The sequence below is a fragment of the Sus scrofa genome, chromosome 12 (genome assembly GCF_054392235.1).
Source record: "Sus scrofa isolate SSC_HxYL_T2T_F1_AM1 chromosome 12, Sscrofa_HxYL_maternal_Yorkshire_Landrace_v2.0, whole genome shotgun sequence".
NCBI classification, from domain to species: Eukaryota; Metazoa; Chordata; class Mammalia; order Artiodactyla; family Suidae; genus Sus; species Sus scrofa.
The window spans coordinates 39,876,738-39,897,449 of NC_139394.1; the positions used below are offsets into that span (position 1 = coordinate 39,876,738).

Genomic DNA, 20,712 nt, shown 5'->3' on the forward strand with positions numbered 1-20,712 from the left:
ATCCTTACTGATTCTATAATTTTTTAATTCAACATCATTTAGCTGCTCCATATTTTAAATTATTAAAGAGAATTATGTTACTCAAATAAACCATTTCTTAGTCACCTTCACTTTTAGTGTAGCAGTGGTTTTTTTTTTTTTTTTTTCTTTTGAAGGAACATTTCTCACAAAGAAACATGTTCATTGGCCCAATGTGTTAGTTATGTTAAAATAGAACATATCAGGTTGATGGAAGATACATTACATCAAGATACAGGTCATAAGCTCCCTCACATGTTTTCAAAGATTCGGTCACATGTTTTCAAAGATTTTTGTAGGAAAACTATAAGGTACTCATGTTATGGTCCTTGGTAATTGGCTTCCATATAGTTGAAACTTTGGTTAAGTGTTAAGGATCTATTGATATTAATTTTCAAAAAGAACTGTAACTGCTCTGTGAGCTGAATTTAAAATTGGCCAGTATAATTTCTCTTTGACTGGGAAGTTTTAGAAAGCCAAATAAAAATGAGAAAACCATTTAAATTCGCTATTTTTAGGGGATGTTTCAATCTAATGTGTGTTAACCTTCCAGGTAAGTATCATTAAGCTTGAGGAAGCCCTTTTCGTTCTTGTAATTAGTAGGCCTATACTTGCAAAGCTATGCAATATGGGTGTCAATTACGGTTTTGTAAAAGTTAAGAAGATTTCATAAGTGAAACAGTTCCCGTTTTTCCCTTTGTAGAGCAAAGCCAGAGCCTCACAAAAATTAAAGTTTTTTTTTTTTTTTTGCTTTTTTTTTTTTTAGGGCTGCACTCACGACATATGGAGGGCTGGGGGTCGAATCAGAGCTACTGCTGGCCTACACCACAGCCACTGCAACTCGGGATCCGAGCCGTGCCTGTGAGCTACCCCACAGCTCACAGCAACACTGGATGCCTGACCTACCGAGCAAGGCCAGGGATTGAACCCACATCCTCATGGATACTAGTCGTGTTCATTCCTATTGTGCCACAACAGGAACTTCCTAAAGATGTTTCAAGAAAAAATGTTTTAAATTTTTTTCTGGTTTTATACATCCCTCATAAAGTCATAAAAATTTTGAATGTGAAGAGACCTTTGAGACCATCAAATCTTGTCTCCTCCTGTTACAGAAAGTAAACTGATTCCTAGAGATATAAATTAACTAGATTAAAGTCATACAGCAAGCAAATGACAGAGGTAGGACTTGACACTAGGTCTTTTCCTTATCAGGCCAATGTTCAGCTACTCTGTACTGTCTCTCTATTGAAGGATCTCTTCAACTCCCATACTGATAGCAGGGCCACATACTCTCAAGCTTAAAAATTGACAATAATTAACTTTCCTTCATATCTTACTCAACTCATATCATAATTAACTTTAAACACGTGCCTCAAATATGAAGTTTGTTGCATTTGAGACAGGGCAATATATAGTACTGTAAAAACTTAGATTAGGCAGAAAGTTGTTCAGTGTTTTCCTATCTTATTCCTCTGCTTGGAACTCTTGCTTTCTCTTCTTTAAATACTGGAGGAGGGGTATCGACTCTCAGAGTAATACAAATTTCAGGCCTCTTGCTTTCTTTGTGGTTCACAACTCAACTGGAGGTTTCTTTTCCCTTTCTTTCCTTTCCTTTTCTATCCCGCATACTTTTTTTTTTTTTTTTTTTTTTTTTTTTGTCTTTTAGTCTTTTCTAGGGCCGCTCCTGAGGCATATGGAGGTTCTCAGGCCAGGGGTCGAATCGGAGCTGTAGCCACCGGCCTACACCAGAGCCACAGCAACGTGGGATCCGAGCCGCGTCTGCGACCTACACCACAGCTCACGGCAACACTGGATCCCCAACCCGCTGAGTGAGGCCAGGGATCGAACCTGCAACCTCATGGTTCCTAGTCGGATTTGTTAACCACTGCGCCACGAAGGGAACTCCTATCCTGCATACTTGAAAGCAGCCTTTTTTTCATGGAAAATACATAATTTGGATAATCTATAGTTGACTCTAATAATTCAGTTTTAATGCTCTATGGCCACTTCATGTGTTCTGTCACAACACATCCTGTGGTTACTCCATACCTAGGATACTTGTTTTCCTGTTATTTTCTTCTTTCCCTTTTGGTTGTATTTTCCAGCTGGTTACTCTCTGCCGGAAACAATATTGGGGACAAACTTCTTCAACTCTTTTTCTACATTCTAGGCTGGCCGAGCCTTTTTTTTTTTTTTTTTTTTTTTTTTTTTTTTTTTTTTTTTGCCACACCCATGGCAGGTGTAAGTTCTCTGGCCAGGTATTGAACCTGTGCCACAACAATGACCTGAGCCACAGCAGTGACAATGCCAGATCCTTAACCTGTTAAGCCACTCCAAGTCGTCTTATTTAAATATGTTCAGAAGTTCCCTTGTGCCTCAGCAAGTTTAGAATCTCTGGCCTGTCATTGTAGTGGCTCAGGTCACTGCTGTGGCATGTGATTGATCCCTGGCCTAGAAATGTCCCTATGCCGTGGGTGCAGACAAAAAAAAAAACCAAAAAAAAAAAAAAAACAAAAAAACACCACAACAAAGAAACTTCACATCACTTTAGCACAGTTTTTTCTTGGAATACTTTTATTTCCTTGTTTTTCCCCACTATTTGATGCAATGTTATTCTTATTGTGTAATGTGTCATTCTGCTGTTGCAGAGTTAGTTTTGTCTATTTGACCTTTTTCCAAGTTGTTTCTTGCATACATCTTACCTAGGTGTGAATAACTGTTGTCCATGGTAGTTGCTTTTTTTTAGGGCCGCACCCATGGCATATCGAAGTTTCCAGGCTTGGGGTCCAAATGGAGCTTCAGCTTCTGGCCTACACCACAGCCACAGCAACATCAGTTCTGAGCCTCGTCTGCAACTTACACCACAGCTCACAGCAGTGCTGAATCCTTAACCCACTGAGCGAGGCCAGGGATTGAACTCACAACCTCAGGGATGATAGTTAAATTTGTTTCTGCTGAGCCACAATGGGAACTCCTAAAATGTCCAGAGTTATATGCCTTCAAACATAACTGATTCAGTTGCTCAAGCAATAATTGGTCTGTCATCTCCATTTCTCCGTTCCACTTTCATCCATGTTAGCTTTGTTGTCAGGCACTCCTTCACATAAAAGATGGCCCTCTGATAACATTAAAAGTATATTGATGCATTCAGTTGATGATTTTAGGAGACCTCTCCTGTTGTCCATGTTGTTATCCTTATTTTTTATTTTTTTAAATCTCTTTAGGGCCACACCCGCAACATATGGAGATTCCCAGGCTAGAGGTCGAATCAGAGCTGTAGCTGCTGGATCCAAGCCGCATCTGCGACCTACACCACAGCTCACCTGATCCTTAACACATTGAGCGAGGCCAGGGATTGAACCTGTGTCCTCATGGATGCTACTCAGATTTGTTTCTGCTGAGTCATGACAGGAACTCCCCCATGTTGTTATACTTAAAAGGTCATGTATTTGCTCTATGTCCAGGGAGGCAAAGCCAAATGATTGAAGTTCCCATCAAAATGACTAGGCGCCCTGTCTGAATTACAAAGAATAGTAAAAAAGCAATAAGAGTAGAATATAGAACAGATGCAACAGTAACAGATATTTTGTTTTTCTTTTCCTAGTTACATGCTGCTTTTCTTTTTCTTTTTTCTTTTTTTTTTTTCTTTTAGAGCTGGCCCCGAGGCATATGGAAGTTCCCAGGCTAGGGGTCCAATGGGAGCTATAGCTGCTGGCCACAGCCACAGACAGAGCAATGTGGGATCCGAGCCAAGTCTGCGATCTCCCCACCACAGCTCACAGCATGCCGGATCCTGAACCCACTGATCATGGCCAGGGATTGAACCAGCAACCTTATGGTTACTATTTGGATTTGTTTCTGCTGTGCTACAACGGGAACTCCTCACATGCTCCTTTTCATATGAGCCTTTATTAAAATTTTTCTGACATGAATTTAGTCTTTTTGATATGTTTCTTTGTTTTTTTTTGTTTTTTTGTTTTTTTGTTTTTTTTGTCTTTTTGTCTTTTTTTTTTGTTGTTGCTATTTCTTGGGCCGCTCCCGAGGCATATGGAGGTTCCCAGGCTAGGGGTTGAATCGGAACTGTAGCCACCGGCCTACGCCAGAGCCACAGCAACACGGGATCCGAGCCGCGTCTGCAACCTACACCACAGCTCACGGCAACGCCGGATCGTTAACCCACTGAGCAAGGGCAGGGACCGAACCTGCAACCTCATGGTTCCTAGTCGGATTCGTTAACCACTGCGCCACGACGGGAACTCCTGTTTCTTTGTTTTTATTTGCCATACAATAGGATGAAATAAAGGATTTTTCACCCTTTTTTTTTTTTTTTGCTTTTTAGGGCCACACCTGCAGCATATGGAAGTCTGCCACAGCCACTTGGGATCTGAGCCTCCACAGCGACCGACACTCACAGCAGCTCACGGCAACGCTAGATCCTTAACCCATTAGTAGGGGCCGGGGATCTAACCTGCATCTTCATGGTTACTAGTCGGCTTCATAACTGCTGAGCCACAACCGGAACTCCCCTTTCACCATTTTGTTATTCACTGATTAGTGGAATTAAAGTTTCAGATGGAAGGGGAAATTTTATAATAGTGATATATAAATGATTAGAAGTAAAAGGAACTAGGGAAAAATAAAGAAAATAAAGGAATTAGGGAAAAATAAAAAAAATCTTAGGATATAAAAAGAATAATTAAAATCCTCTTCTGATTTTCTCATGACTCAGTTTTCTTTGAATAACTGCATTGATATAATTCAACACATTACTGAATTAGCATGTATTTCCCTTGTCCGAACCTACTATTCTCAATCTCTGTAAAATTCAGTGATGATAGAGCAAAACTTTAGAAACAATATCAGTATTCTCTAGTAAGTCTAGGGTAGGGAAAATATTTTTTTCTTCTATCCTTTTAGATTTTCAGCTGGGCTCTGTAACAAAAAGGAGATTAACAAGAGAAAAAGAAGTTTATTAATATGTGTGTCTCATGAGAGAAACAAACTCAGGGACAAAAACCTCAGAAGTGTGGCTAGAACTTGAGTTTATATAGCATCTTAAACAAAACAAACACCAACCAAAAAACCCCAATAAATTTTCAGAGAAGTGACAAGACAAAGGAAAAGGACCTAGGGTGACAAATTGTGGGAAGGTAAATATATGGGGGATTAATGGAAGATAAAGCCTAGTCACTAGTTTGTTATATAGAGTCCTTTGGCTTTGGTTTAGGCTTGTTGTTGATTAATTTTTGTACAATTTAAGTCTTGTTTTTAGGCATATAGGGGAAGGGCAGAGAGCTTTTCTTGTATCTGCTTCTTCTCAATTGCCTTCACTTCAAAATAATGCTTATGCCATAATGGCATATTTTGGAGTGGCATACTGTGCTCCCCTTCAAGGGGAAGGGTTAAATTAAAAAAATTAAATTGTTGGAGTTCCCGTCGTGGCACAGTAGTTAACGAATCCGACTAGGAACCATGAAGTTGCGGGTTCGATCCCTGCCCTTGCTCAGTGGGTTAACGATCCGGCATTGCCATGAGCTGTGGGGTAGGTTGCAGACTCGGCTCCGATCCTGCGTTGCCGTGGCTGTGGTGTAGGCCGGCGACTACAGCTCCCATTAGACCCCTAGCCTGGGAACCTCCATATGCCGTGGGAGCGGCCCAAGAAATGGCAAAAAGACAAAAAAAAAAAAAAAAAAAAGAAATTAAATTGTTGCTTAGCTACTCAGTGGAGTGTTTTAAAACATTTAAAAATAGTAATTACAGGAGTTCCTGCTGTGGCTCAACGTGATTTGGTGGTGTCTTGGGAGCGCTAGGTCGCAGGTTCGACATTCAGCCTGGCACAGTGGGTTAAGGATCCAGTGTTGCCGCAGCTGTGCCTTCGGTTGCAACTGTAGCTCCGATATGGATTTCCTGGCCTGGGAACTCCATATGCAAGGGGGCGGCCCAAAAAAGGAAAACAGTTACGGAGTAGGATGGGTAGATTATATCAATGTCAATGTCATGGTTATGATGTTGTACTAGTTTTGGGGAATCTGGGTAAAGGCTGCACAGATCTCTGTATTCTATCAGTAATCTCAAAAAGTTTAATGGAAAAAATTTTTCATCGTAATCATACATACAGTTTATAAACATGCAATGTTTATTTTTGCTTATGTGAAAAGACCAGGTTAAAATCTGAAGGGCTTAGAACTTTATTATAACTCTATAATAGATTATGCATAAAAAAAAGGAGAGAAAATACACCCAATGGTTACAATGGTTATATTTAAGTTGTTGATTTCAGATAATTTTTCTTTTCTTCTTTATATTTTTCATCATTTTGTAGATGTCCTATTATGACTACATACTATACCTTTGGTAATCATCAAAAAGCTGAAAGTTATCTTTTAAAAATGCATTTAAAAATCTTGCTTTCTCAGCATGCCAATGCGAAGGAAAAGACAACCGAATTCCATTACTGAAGGAAGTTTTTGAGGCCTTTCCTAACACTCCCATTAACATCGATATCAAAGTCAACAACAATTTGCTGATTAAGAAGGTACTTAAGGCGTTGCCTCCTCTGAGCCTGTTGCATCTGATTTCGCAAACTAAGGCTAGGGTCGGTGCCTGCGTAAATTGGGAATGTTCAAGGAAATGTGATACTCTAGGGTTCAGCATTGTTTTAAGCACTGCCCTGGTGGAAGAGAACACTGTACTTTAGGAAAGCCTATTTTCAAATTGACTTGTCATGTCTCAGTTATGGATAAAAGTGAGCTCCGGTAACCCCATCATTCTGACATTTATATAATTAACTTCTAGTTTAACGTGTTTCATTTGTACTTAGTTTATGGCAATTACTAAATAATTGTATTCTTTAACATTTAAAAAAGTTTTTATTAAATTGTAGTTGATTTACAATGTTGTGCCAGTTTCTGCTGTACAACAAAGTGACTCAGCCATATATCTAAATAGTTGTATTCTATTAGATAAATCATATGAGTAAAATGTAATTTCTTATACTTTATAAGTTAATCTGAATTTCTGTATCAGTTCTTCTAGAATTTTATACTATGCACTGGCAGATAGTCAATTGTAATCCATGCTTGAAAAACCAAAATCATGTTAAGTGGATTTACAAACAGGCACATGCATAAAATTTTGAATTTTCACATGTAGGTTTCAGAGTTGGTGAAGCAGTACAGACGAGAACACATAACAGTGTGGGGTAATGCCAGTTATGAAATTGTAGAAAAGTGCTACAAAGAGGTAAGCTTCAAAAGTAATACAGAAAAAAAAAAGAAAAAAAAGTAATACAGAATGATTTATCTTTGTTGTTGTTATATACCTATAAATGTTAACTAATTACAGTAATAATCTTTAAGCATTTTCTTATTTCACAGCCTTGATGTAGCCTTGATACAAAGACAGGTGGTACTAGATGGAAACAACTAACCAGAAGTTTACTAACAGAGAAAATGAATTTATAGATAATGGATTTAATAGCGATAATAGACCTTGTGATTTAAATGCAGTAAAATTGGAATGGCTCACAGAATTATTTTCACATGCTAATATTTGCCAGCATTTTGTAAATTTTCTTACGTATTGTTTGTTTTATTATGTATAGTATAAAGCAAAATGTTTTCTTTCTTTTAATGTCTGTTTTTTGTTAGGTAATCAAAATTTGTTGTGTAACTTTGAATTGAAGAAATTATTTAGGCCTTCAACTCCATAGCTCAAGTTTTTCTTTACCCTGCCTCCCAAATAAAATTAAGCCAGGGAGTTCCCTTTGTGGCTCAGTGTAAATGAATCTGACTAGTATCCATGAGGACACAGGTTCCATCCTTGGCCTCGATCAGTGGGTGAAAGATCCAGCGTTGCCGTGAGCTGTGGTGTAGGTCACAGATGTGGCTTGGATCTGGCGTGGCTGTGGCTGTGGTGTAGGCCGGCGGCTACAGCTTCAATTTGACCTCTAGTCTAGGAACCTCCATATGTCATGGGTGTGGCCCTAAAAAAGACGAAAAAAAAAAAAAAAGAAAGAAGAAGAATTAAGCCAGGACCATGATTATCAGATAGTATATAAAAGTAAGGTCATGCACCCACTGAAACTTTTCTGCTTGAATAAAATATACCTATAAAAATTATTTTGACATATTTTGAAGTGGTACACTAAGCCTCTGTAAGCAAACTTAGTTATAAGTCAGCTAGGAGGATTTGAAATTCGAAGTGTTAAAAAATCTTAAGCATTGAAGATTCTCTTTCAGAATGCAGGTGATAGTGCAGAAGGCATATCATAACAAAAGTAGCAGTTCTAAAATACAAAGAATTTTTTAGGGGGAAGGCTTTCCTTCCTAGAAGAGAAGGCAAAAGCATAGCTCCAAGATCAGCACCATTGCAATTAAAAGTACAATTAAAGTTAATAAGGCTCTCGTTAAGGCAAGTAAGTTTTGTTTATTTGCAACAGGCTCTCTGAGATCCCAAGGTATCTGTGTACAAAAGGACAGAACAGAATTATCAGTGGGCTGGGTGGCTGCAGATCCCCAAGAGTTTAGGACTATGACTTCCATAACTAATCATTGTCTCATAGTATTTTCACATGTCGTCAAAAGGGAGATAATATATTGGAGGCTTCATGACGAGCTGATCTTTTTACATCGCTCAAAAATATTTTTCAAATTAAAAAATAGTGATAATAGGAGTTCCTGTCGTGGCTCAGCAGTTAACGAACCCGACTAGCATCCATGAGGACATGGGTTCAGTCCCTGACCCCAGTAAGTTAACAAGGATCCGGTGTTGCCATGAGTTGTGTGGGTTGCAGATACGCCTCGGATCCTGCATTGCTGTGGCTGTGGCATAGGCCAGCGGATATTGCTCCAATTGGACCCCTAGCCTGGGAACCTCCTTATGCCACAGGTTTGGCCCTAAAAAGACCAATATAGATTTTATATGTATATAATAGCAAATGCTAGAGAAGATGAAGAGAAATTGGATCTCACATACATCACTTATGGGCATGTGAAATAGTACAGCCACTCTCTTAATTAGTTGGGTAGTTTCTTACAAAACTAAACATATACTTACCATATTAACCAGCAGTCTTACTCTTGGGCATTTATCTCATAAAAATGAAAACTAGGGAGTTCCCGTCGTGGCGCAGTGGTTAACGAATCCGACTAGGAACCATGAGGTTGCGGGTTCGGTCCCTGCCCTTGCTCAGTGGGTTAATGATCCGGCGTTGCCGTGAGCTGTGGTGTAGGTTGCAGACGCGGCTCGGATCCCGAGTTGCTGTGGCTCTGGCGTAGGCCGGTGGCTACAGCTCCGATTCAACCCCTAGCCTGGGAACCTCCATATGCCGCGGGAGCGGCCCAAGAAATAGCAACAATAACAACAACAACAACAACAAAAAAGACAAAAGACAAAAAAAAAAAAAAAAATGAAAACTATGCACGCAGATCTACTATGGTTTGTTTTGTTTTGTTTTGTTTTTTCTTTTTTGGCTGCCCCTTGACATATGGAGTTCCTGGGCCAGGGATCAGATCTGAGCGCAGTTGTGACCTATGCTGCATCTGCAGCAGTGTCAGATCCTAAACCCACTGTGCCGGCTGGGGGTCGAACCTGTGTCCCAGCGCTCCCAAGATGCCACCAATCCTGTTGTGTCACAGCAGGAACTCCAACAACTCTGTTATATTTATAGCAGCTTTATTCATAGTACCAAAATACTGAAAATGAGCCAGATGCCCTTCAGTGGGTATGTGGCTGAACTGACACATCCATGCAATGTAATACTCTTCAGTAAAAGAGAATGAATTATTGATAATTGCAGCAACCTGGATGGTCCTCCAAGACACTTTGCTTAGTGAAAAAAATAAATCTCACATGGTTATATCATTCCATTTAGATAACATTCTCAAAACAATAGACATAAAGAGCAGATGAGAGGCTTCCAGGGGACAGGGACTGGGTTTGGGTGCAAACACAAAGAGGTGGTAGGAGAAAGTTCCTGTGTGGTGCTGAACAGTTCTATATTTTGACTGTGGTACTGGTACACGAATCTATACATAGGTTTAAATTACATTGAACTGTACACATTTACAAATGAACATAGGTTTTAAAGTGGTGACTCAGCAGGTTAAGGATCTGGTGTTGTAACTGCTAAGGCTCAGATCTCTGCTGTGGTGCAGGTTCAATCCCAGGCCTAGGAACTTCCAATGCTGTAGGTACACACCCCGCCACCCCCGGCAAAAAAGTGAAAACTGAATAAGGGTTGCAGTCTAATTAACAATAATATACAAGTATCAGGAGGTCCCTTCGTGGCGCAGCAGAAGCGAATCCAACTAGGAACCATGAGGTTGCAGGTTCGATCCCTGGCCTCGTTCAGTGGGTTAAGGATCCAGCATTGCCTTGAGCTGTGGTGTAGGTCGCAGACGAGGCTTAGATCCTGGGTTGCTGTGGCTGTGGTGTAGGCCAGCAGCTGTAGCTCCTATTTGACCCCTAGCCTGGGAACCTCCATATGCCACGAGTGCAGCCCTAAAAAGCAAAATAAATAAATAAATAAATAAAAGCTAATTTTCATTTCCTGCTTTTGATACATCTGGTTACATCAGATGTCACCATTTGGGACAAGTAGGTTAAGGATGTATGTAACTCTACTATATTTTTACAACTTCCTGTGAATCTATAATTATTTCAAAGTACAAAATTTAAATATTTAATTTTGGGCCCAGAATCACAGAATTTTTCCCTTGATTCAGAGATGCAGCTGCAGGCCTACACCAGGCTAGGGGTTGCATCAGAGATCTGCATCTGTGGCCTACACCACAGCTCATGGCAACGCCAGATCCTTAACCCACTGAGCAAGGCCAGGGATCAAACTCTCATCCTCATAGATACTAGTCAGATTCTTAACCCGCTGAGCCACAGTGGAAACTCCAGGGAGTTCTTTTAACAGATGTCAAATCTTGGGGGATGTTGAAGGTTATGACATGGTCCTCTTTATTTGAGCAGTTAAAAAGTGATGTATACTCTTGTTTGTGTCTTTTAGAATTCAGATATTCCTATACTCTTCAGTTTACAACGTGTTCTGCTCATTCTCGGCCTGTTCTTCACTGGCCTCTTGCCCTTTGTGCCCATCCGAGAACAGTTTTTTGAAATCCCGATGCCTTCTATCATACTGAAGTAAGTGGTTGCTCTGTTTTCATCAGTTATCAATTATAGGAGAACTAAGACGAAGACTCATTAATATCAATACCAATGATAAAGAATAGATTGCTGTAGTTCTTTCCATGTTTGATAAGCTGACCTTTTGATATAGTTAAGATACATTGTCTAAAATGAACAGTAAAGTTTTTCTGTGTGTGTCTTTTTAGGACTGCACCTGAGGCTTATGAAAGTTCCCAGGCTGGTGGTCAAATTGGAGCTGCAGCCACTGGCCTATGCCACAGCTGCAGCAATGCCAGATCCAGTTCTCGTCTGCACCACAGCTCACTACAACACCGGATCCTTAACCCACTAAGCAAGGCCAGGGATCAAACTTGCGTCTTCATGGAATCTAATCAGATTCACTTTCGCTGAGCCAGGATGGGAACTCCTCCAATAAAGGTTTTCCAATCTGTACCCATTTCACGTGAGGACTTCTGAGCACCTGTGTACTCAGAAGTCAGATAAAAAGAATTGAGCTTAATTATTGGAAGTTAATAATTCTTTTATTCTAACGTCTAATAGCAATTGCCCTCCAACTTCTCTTACTTTTCTATTTCATTGGCAATAATACCCAGCTGAAATTCCATTAAACTCCAAATTCATCCCTAGGATTAATAGGAAGAAAAACTACCACTACCACCACCACAACCCCAAACCCTCTGGAGACAGGAGAAAGAAAAGGATAGAGTTAGTTTGTATGAGATACTTCCAAATTTGTGTAATTTCTATACTGGGTATAAAGCCTTGCTTTTCACACATCAATCCACTACAAAGATAAAAATATATAAAACACTTAGCATTGCCTGGAAAATAGTAAGTACTCAATTAATTACTGTTATATTATCTTTATCATTATTACTATTATTTTCTTGTTTTGCTTTTTAGGGCTGCACCTGTGGCACATGGAGGTTCTCAGGCTAAGGGTCAAATCAGAACTGTAGCCTCCGGCCTACACCACAGTCACTGCAACACCAGATCCGAGCCGAGTTTGTGACCTACACCACAGCTCACGGCAATGCCGGATCCTTAACCCACTGATCGAGGCCAGGGATTGAACCTGCAACCTCATGGTTACTAGTCGGATTCGTTTCTGCTGTGCCACAACGGGAACTCCTCTTTGTCATTATTAAAGAAAGAGCTTCATCTCACAATCCTGCACCCTGAGAATGTCATTCCTAGCTATAAAATTCTAATAATAACTGAGTCATGTTGAAAGAATTGGGAACTTCTGGGGGTGTCATTTAAATGTGATTTCACCTGCATGAGAATTTTTTTATTCCTAATGAACTTTAAAAAAATCAGGCTGAACTTTTGTACAGCAGTCATGAGAAAATATCACTAAGAAAAACAATTTGGTCAGTACCCTTGTACTTAGCATCTGTGTTTCATGTTCATCTTCCAGTTTGAGTCTGAGTTCCAGTTGAGTGATAATTATATTTATCTATTTCCAGTTATATTCATTAGCTTTGTTTGTAGCTGTTTCTCAAAACAGAAATCACTTGTCTACAAATAAACCATTTTCATTTGCTAAATTAAAATAATTCCTGGGAGTTCCCATCGTGGCTCAATGGAAAAAATCCGACTAGGAACCATGAGGTTTCGGGTTTGATCCCTGGCCTTGCTCAGTGGGTTAAGGATCTGGTGTTGCCGTGAGCTATAGTGTAGGTCACAGATGCGGCTCGGATCCCACTCTGCTGTGGCTGAGGCATAGCCTGGCAGCTGTAGTTCCAATTAGACCCCTAGCCTGGGAACCTCCATATGCTGTGGGTGCAGTCTTAAAAAAAGCCAAAAAATAAAAATAAAAAATAAATAAAATAATTCCTAACCACTTATTCCTAAAGTACTTAGGTTTCTTCTGGTCTATTTTGGGGGGGGGGGCGGGGGGTAGTCCCTCGGCCAGGGAACAAATCAGAGTCACAGCCAGAAACTAAGCTGCAGCTGTGGTAATGCTGGATCCGTAACCCACTGTGCTGGGCTAGGGTTGAACCCACGTCCCAGTGCTCCCAAGATACTGCCAATCCCGTTGTGCCACAGTGGGAACTCCAGCTTTCTTCTGGTCTAGAATGGACTATTGTACTCTCTAAATCATTTCCATGTGTTCCTTTAGAAGCAAATATTATTAAAATACAGACATGAACTAACTTCATAGAATTAGTTTTTTTCATTAAATGAGTGATTAGGGATTAAGACATTGGTAGAATATTATGTTTGTTATAATTTTTTTAATGAAAGATAGTGAGTACGTCCTAGAAAACATAATTTGTTTAATGAGGTAATTAGTATTTTGAGTTATTAAATTCTTGAGTGTCCTGGAATTGCACTCAGGACTTTCTACTTGGGCTAGAGTTAAGGAATAAAGGAGTTTATTTAGAGGGCTTCAAACAAAATATGAATTCAGAGAAAAAGAGAAAAAAATAAATTTAAATGTGGAGATTCAGAGTTATCCTGAGTGTAGATAGAAGGAGTTAGAAAGGAAACAAGAAATGGACTTAGAAGGAGTTAGAAAGGAAACAGGAAATTCCCACTGTGGCACAGTGGAATCAGCGGTGTCTTGGGAGCGCTGGGATGCAGGTTCAGTCCTCAGCCCAGCACAGTGAGTTAAGGATCTGGCATTGTCGCAACTGCGGCTTAGGTCACAAGTATAGCTCGGATCTGATCCTTGGCCTGGGAACGACATATGCTGAGGGTCAGCCAAAAAAGAAAAAAAGAAAAAGAAAGAGAAAGAAGGAAATGGACTTAGAACTTTCAACTTAGAAAGAAGCTGAGGAGGAGTTCCCATTTGGCGCAGCAGAAACAAATCCAGCTAGTATCCATGAAGATGCTGATTCAATCCCTGGCCTCACTCGGTGGCTTAAGGATCTTGAGTTGCCACAAGCTGTGGTGTAGGTCGCAGACACGGCTGGGATACGGCATTGCTGTGGCTGTGGCATAGGCCGTCAGCTGCAGCTTCCATTTCACTCCTAGCCTGGAAACTTCCATATTGCCGCAGGTGCAGCCCTAAAAGAGCGAAAGAAAAGCAAGCAAGCAAGCAGCTGAGGGATCTTCAGAGTAAAGAGACTAATTAGAGATGCCTCTGGGCACAACCCAAAGTTAAGGACACAGGTGCTGCTTCTAGCATCAAAGAGGTTGAAGAAGGAACCCAGCATAGGTAAAAGTCGTGTACTCTTTCAGTAGGAAAGATGTTTAATATACAATGTCTATGCTTTTAAATATTGAAAGTGAAAGGGAAAAAAACATGCTTTTATATATATTTTTAAGTCTCACTTTTACTCCAAATATCTTTTAATCCATAGTAAAGTTTGGTTGTGTGTATAAATCTATTACATACAAAATTACAGCAGACAGGAGTTCTCATTGTGGTGCAGTGGAAACGAATCAGACTAGGAACCATGAGGCTACAGATTCGATCCCTGGCCTCGCTCAGTGGGTTAAGGATCTGGTGTTGTCAGGAGCTGTGGTGTAGGTTGCAGACGCAGCTCAGATCTGGCGTTGCTGTGGCTGTGGTATAGGCTGGCAGCAACAGCTCCGACTGGACCCCTGGCCTGGGGCTGAGGCTGTGGCCCTAAAAAGGATAAAAAAGACCAAAAAAAAAAAATTACAGCACACAAAAAAATTACAAAGATTACAACCACTAAAGAGGCTTCACCAGAAAAAAAAAAGAAGAGACACAGGAGTTCTGGGCACCCAGGATATTTGGAAAGATAACTTTTACTTATTTATTTATTTTGTTTTTTCGCCTTTTCTTGAGCTGCTCCTGCAGCATATGGAGGTTCCCAGGCTAGGGGTCTAATTGGGATCTGAGCCTCATCTGTGACCCACACCACAGCTAACGGCAACACCGGATCCCTAACCCACTGAGCAAGGCCAGGGATCGAACCCACAACCTCATGGTTCCTAGTTGGTTTTGTTAACCACTGAGCCACGATGGGAACTCTGGAAAGATGACTTTTAAATTTTAACCTTTGAATAGTGGTAGCAGAAAGTTAGCTTGAAATCAATGAAAATAGAGAACCCAAATGGGATTTGCTCTCCAAATATTTTCCAAATACTTTTAAGCACATATTAAGTGCAAAGAAGATGCTGGGGTTTTTTTGTTTGTTTGTTTGTTTTTTGTTTTTTGAACTTGTTTTATTTTATCACACTGACATATTCCTGTGTTTCTAATTTATGACCTACATTTTATTTCATCTCAGGCTGAAAGAACCACACACGATGTCCAGAAGTCAAAAGTTTCTCATCTGGCTTTCTGACATGTGAGAATTTTAGTTTCTTGATATACATGTTATTGTTTTAACTGTATCTATTAAATGCCATGCTTATAAGTTAGAGCAGGCTTTGTGCATGTAATTTGAACACCTACTATACAAATGGATGTGTATGAATCATCTAAAAGTAGCTTAATTACTAATCGCCAAACTTGAGGAGGAATTGAGAGATAATCCCATCAAATTCAGGAGAAAATTTACCCAAAGTTAAATGGTTCACTTGGGATTATCTAGCCAGTTAGCAGTAGAGCTGGGATACATATCCATCCCCTCTGTTTATTCACTGTTTCACCAGCCTGCAGTCAAAAACGATGAAAAGAAATGTGTATAGCAATGCCATATAGGTAAGAGCGTATATTTACTAATGGCGCATTTTTCAGAAAATTCTGCACTGAAACTTAGCAGAAAGGAAGTCTCACCTATAGGGTGGGCAGCTGCTTTAAAGAAATGCATCTGTGACCTACACCACAGCTCACGGCAACACCGTATCCTTAAGCCACTGAATGAGGCCAGGGAATGAACCTGCATCCTCATAGATACCAGTCAGATTCGTGTCTGCTGAGCCATGACCAGAACCCCCATTTTTTTTATCATTTTAGGGCTGCACCCGGTGCATATGGAAATTCCCAGGCTAGGGGTCTAATTGGAGCTACAGCTGCTGGCCTACCCCAGAGCCACGGCAACGCCAGATCCGAGCCTTGTCTGCAGCCTACACCACAGCTCACGGCAACGCTGGATCCTTAACCCACTGAGAGAGGCCAAGGATCAAATCCACATCCTCATGGATACTAGTTGGACTCTTAATTCGCTGAGCCATAACAGGAACTCCTAAGGAGGGTTTTTGTGTGTGTGTGTCTTTTTAGGGCCGTGAGCTGTGATGTAGGTCACAGACGTGGCTTGGATCTATCGATGTTGTGGCTGTGGTGTAGGCCAGTGGCTACAGCTTCAATTCAACCCCTAGCCCGGGAACCTCCATGTGCCACGGGTGTGGCTATAAAAAGACCAAAAAATTGAAATAAATGAAATAAATGAATAATTAAAAAAACATTTACTTTCTTTTTCTTTTTCGTCTTTTTGCCTTTTCTAGGGCCACTCCCAAGGCATATGGAGGTTCCCAGGCTAGGGATCTAATCGGAGCTGTAGCCACCGGCCTACACCAGAGCCACAGCAACTCGGGATCTGAGCCAAGTCTGTGACCTACACCACAGCTCACGGCAACGCCGGATCCTTAACCCACTGAGCAAAGCCAGGGATCGAACCCGCAACCTCATGGTTCCTAGTTGGATTCGTTAACCACTGAGCCACAATGGGAACTCCTAAACATTTACTTTTAAGTTAGCTATTTGGAACCAAAAAACCCCCACTTTTTTCCCTATATAAAGGATAATGTAATCGATAGACATTAGGTTTCTAAGATAGCTCACAAAAAGGCTACTTCAGTTTGTAAATAGACTGTGATATAGAATTTGACCCAAGTTCACGTCCTTATTTTTATTTATTTATTTTTAAGGGCCGCACCTGAGGCATAGTGAGGTTCCCAGGCTAGGGGTCTAATCGGAGCTCTAGCTGCCAGCCTACACCACAGCCATGGCAACACCAGATCCAAGCTGTATTTGCGACCTACACCACAGCTCATGGCAACGCCGGATTCTTAACCTGCTGAGTGAGGCCAGGAATCGAACTGGCAACCTCATGGTTCCTAGTCGGATTTGTTTCCACTGAGCCATGACAGAAATTCCACTTCCTTATTTTAATTTGGAAAGTTAGGCTCACAGACTTCTAAATTCTTTCTCACTCTCATTATGTTGCCAGCAGGGAAAGTGAGGAAGCCTCTTCCCCATGGAGCTGCTTCAATTAAGAATGGGTCTCCTGGGGATCTAATGGCAACAAGGAGTAGAAAAGAGATCCAGCAGCTAAGATATAAATGCATCCACAGCAGCTGTTATTACTTGAGGCTGTTGCTGAAATTGCCTGGACATTGGGATTAAATTCAATTAGGAATTATAAACTCTAAATTGACTAAATGAGGAGTTTCCTTGAGGTTCAGTGGGTTAAGCATCTGGCATTGTCACTGATATGTGCAAGTTTGATCCCTGGCCCAGGATCTTCTGCATACCATGAGCAAGGCCAAAAAGAGAGAGAGAGAGAAATATATAGTAAATGAAAATACATATGTATTCTTTTATAATATTCTTTTCTATTATGGTCTCTTTTTTAGTTTATTAATGAGGAAAGCTTTGTTTGACCATCTCACTGCCCGAGGCATTCAGGTAAGTTTTTGGAATGATGCATTTTATTTTTTTTGTCTTGCTGAGCCCGCATCATATGCAAGTCCTCAGGCTAGGGGTCGAATCAGAGCTATAGCTGCAGGCCTACACCACAGCCACAGCAACACAGGATCGGAGCCACATCTGCGATCTACACCACAGCTCACGGCAACTCTGGATCCTTAGCTCACTGATCAAGGCCAGGGATTGAATCCACATCCTCATGGATACCTGCCCGGTTCGTTACCACTGGGCAATTATGGGAAGTCCCTAGCCCTAGGATGATGTGTTTTAGAAACAATGTAGTTTACCTGTTTAACACACGTTTAAGAGGTAGGAACTTTTACCTGATCTAATTTGGTGTCCCAACTCTGCCGCTGCCTTGCTAGTTCTCATTCAAAGACCTCAAACTCTACCTTACAGTTAACAGTATTGACATTCCGCACGTCGCAAGCATGGCTAAATAAATAAAGAAAGAAAGAAGAAGAAAGAAAAGAAAAAAAAAGATTTTCTATTTTAACATTTCTTCTTGTGTTTCTAATTTTCAGGTGTATATTTGGGTATTAAATGAAGAGCAGGAATACAAAAGAGCTTTTGATTTGGGAGCAACCGGGGTGATGACAGACTATCCAACAAAGCTTAAGGATTTTTTACATAATGTTTCAGAATAGAAAAGAAGCTACTCAGAAGCATTTCAAGAAAATATGAAAAGACTAAGAAAAAAAAAATTTCACTCTTTCCCTAAGCCATTTCCAGAATGGTAAAAGGTTTAATCAGTTAAGTTTTTATTACCTCATTTTTAAGCCTGTCTGAGAATGTAGAAACTATATATTGTATATTTATTTTAAATAATATTGCATATTTTACATTTGTAAATTGTTTAGAAAGATAACTGGCTATGAGATGTGCGTAGACTATTGATCAAGATTTCTGTATGTGATGCTATATTCTACTATTATAAGTAATTCTGAAATCAAAGACTATTGGATAAACTTGACACTAGCCTTCACTGGAATAAGTCAACTAAGTAGTAAGACAGAATTACTGAAGGCCATTACAGCTATCTGAGTTGTCTTGGTATCTCTAGGTACATCTTAGTTAAAGGGGAAATTTCATACAATGGAAGGAGAGCTTGGAAATCAGTGATGTAACATCTGACAAGATGTATGTTGTTAACAGAAAGCAGACTCAAAGAAATAAGTGAAAGTTTATTACATGATCAGAAATAAAATCTGTAGATTGAATTAGGACTTCTTGGTTTCTGCTGTGAATAAGGACATTCCATCTGGAATCTTTTTCAGGTGTATAACAATGCTACCGTGTCTTTTTTGTTGTTATGAACATTAAAATTGGACTTAATAATTGTAAATTAAGACAAGATGCAAATGGTCACATTTTTGTTTCCTCTAAAGAAATGTACATTTTCCATTTTTTTTTGGCAATGACTAACTGTTTGGGCCTACATCTTAAATAACATCTTGAATTCTAATAATCATATGAAACTGATAAAAGTGCATATCATGGTTTCTAACACTGAGAGTATAAACCACCTGCTCCTGACCTTTGAGAATTTGTTCTTCTGAGTATTAGGTGGAAGCAGAATTTCCCAAAGCATTAGACATCACTTTCTCAGCCTTTCTGATGGGACTTCATGTAAATCTGTTTCTCATCTTTTTGACTTATTTTCATTATCTCTTTGGGAGTAAATATAAGCTGGACTAATAAGCATCTTAAACCTCGATCTCTCATTTGGAGTTTGCCAGCTAACAGCTAGAAAGGATGTTCATACTCTCCCACCTGTCCCTGGATGACATAAATAACATTTAGATTTTTTTTTTGTTTAACCTGAAATAAAATTTTCAAGAACAAAATAAGGGTTCTTCATTTTTTACATTCGCAGCTGTAGTTCCACATATGCTTTATACATTTTTTTTTTTGCAGAATTTAATGAAGTTTTGGTGAATTAGTAATACGAGTAAACACACCTGAGACACCTCTCTAGTGTAAGGAAAATAAAATGTAGAAACTTTTATGGTAAAGAAGTTGCTTCTTGGAGTTCCCACTGTGCTAGAGTGGGTTAATGATCTGACTTGTCTCTGTGGAGCCGCCAGTTCAATCCCTGGCCTGGCTCAGTGTGTTGGGGATCCAGCATTTGCTGCAGCTCTGGCTCAGATGCGATCCCTGGCCAGGGACATTCCATATGCCCTAGGGACATCCAGAAAAAAAATAAAGGGAAGTTGCTTTTTGGCATCTGAATAAATAACTTGTTCAGGTAATCCATTAAATCTGTCATTCCACCTTCACTTGTAGTAATTTATGATTATAGTTGCTAGATAATTTTTATAATCTTTGATAAAATTCTTTTTGCAGCTTCTCCTTTCCAAATTTTGTTTCGTTTGTTAGGATTTACTTATGATGCAGTTCATATCATATTTTGGCCAGCATATAGTTTGTGTTAGCCAGTAGACGATAAAGGACCCAGTATGGTAAAAATGTTTAGAAAGTCATATGTTTTTTTTTGTTCTGTTTTTTGTTTTTTTAGGGCCACACCTGTGGCAAATGGAAGTTCCCAGCCTAGGGGTCAAATCACAGCCTCAGCTGCCAGCCTATGCCACAACCACAGCAATGCCAGATCCAAGCTGCATCTGCGGCCTACACTCAGGTCATGGCAACACCGGATCCTTAACCCCATTGAGCGAGGCCAGGGATCAAACACTCATCTTCATGGATACTAGTCAGGTTTGTTACCTCTGAGCCACGATGGGAACTCCTGGAAAGTCATACGTTTTAAAAGTCTGTTGATTTTATAGTCAAGTGTAGTATAGTATCTATAATAAGAGAGTTGACATTGAGATATTATAGATACGTTATAGCATCTATAATAATGAGAGACATCATTTTCAGATAACATCTGAATATTTCTTTTCTGATTGGGGCAACACATTTTAAAAGAGGTTAAATACCCCCTTCATTCTGAGATAGATATT

At 40.0% G+C, this 20,712-nt stretch overlaps 1 protein-coding gene across 2 annotated transcripts in view; it reads left to right on the forward strand.

Annotated features, from left to right (window-relative positions):
- The window catches only part of GDPD1 (glycerophosphodiester phosphodiesterase domain containing 1), a 46,710-nt gene extending 27,114 nt beyond the window's left edge, over positions 1 to 19,596 (forward strand). The window contains exons 5-10 of one of the 2 annotated variants that reach the window (XR_014821263.1): positions 6,435 to 6,553; positions 7,171 to 7,260; positions 11,036 to 11,169; positions 15,387 to 16,088; positions 17,000 to 17,728; positions 18,274 to 19,596. Coding sequence is in view for 1 of the 2 variants with exons in the window: in XM_003358124.6 (XP_003358172.4) it covers positions 6,435 to 6,553; positions 7,171 to 7,260; positions 11,036 to 11,169; positions 15,387 to 15,446; positions 17,677 to 17,728; positions 18,274 to 18,396 (578 nt within the window). In the remaining variant the exon portion in view is untranslated. The remainder of the gene's footprint in view (positions 1 to 6,434; positions 6,554 to 7,170; positions 7,261 to 11,035; positions 11,170 to 15,386; positions 16,089 to 16,999; positions 17,729 to 18,273) is intronic. The other variant, XM_003358124.6, reaches the window with a different exon arrangement.
- The last annotated feature ends 1,116 nt before the right edge of the window (positions 19,597 to 20,712 follow it).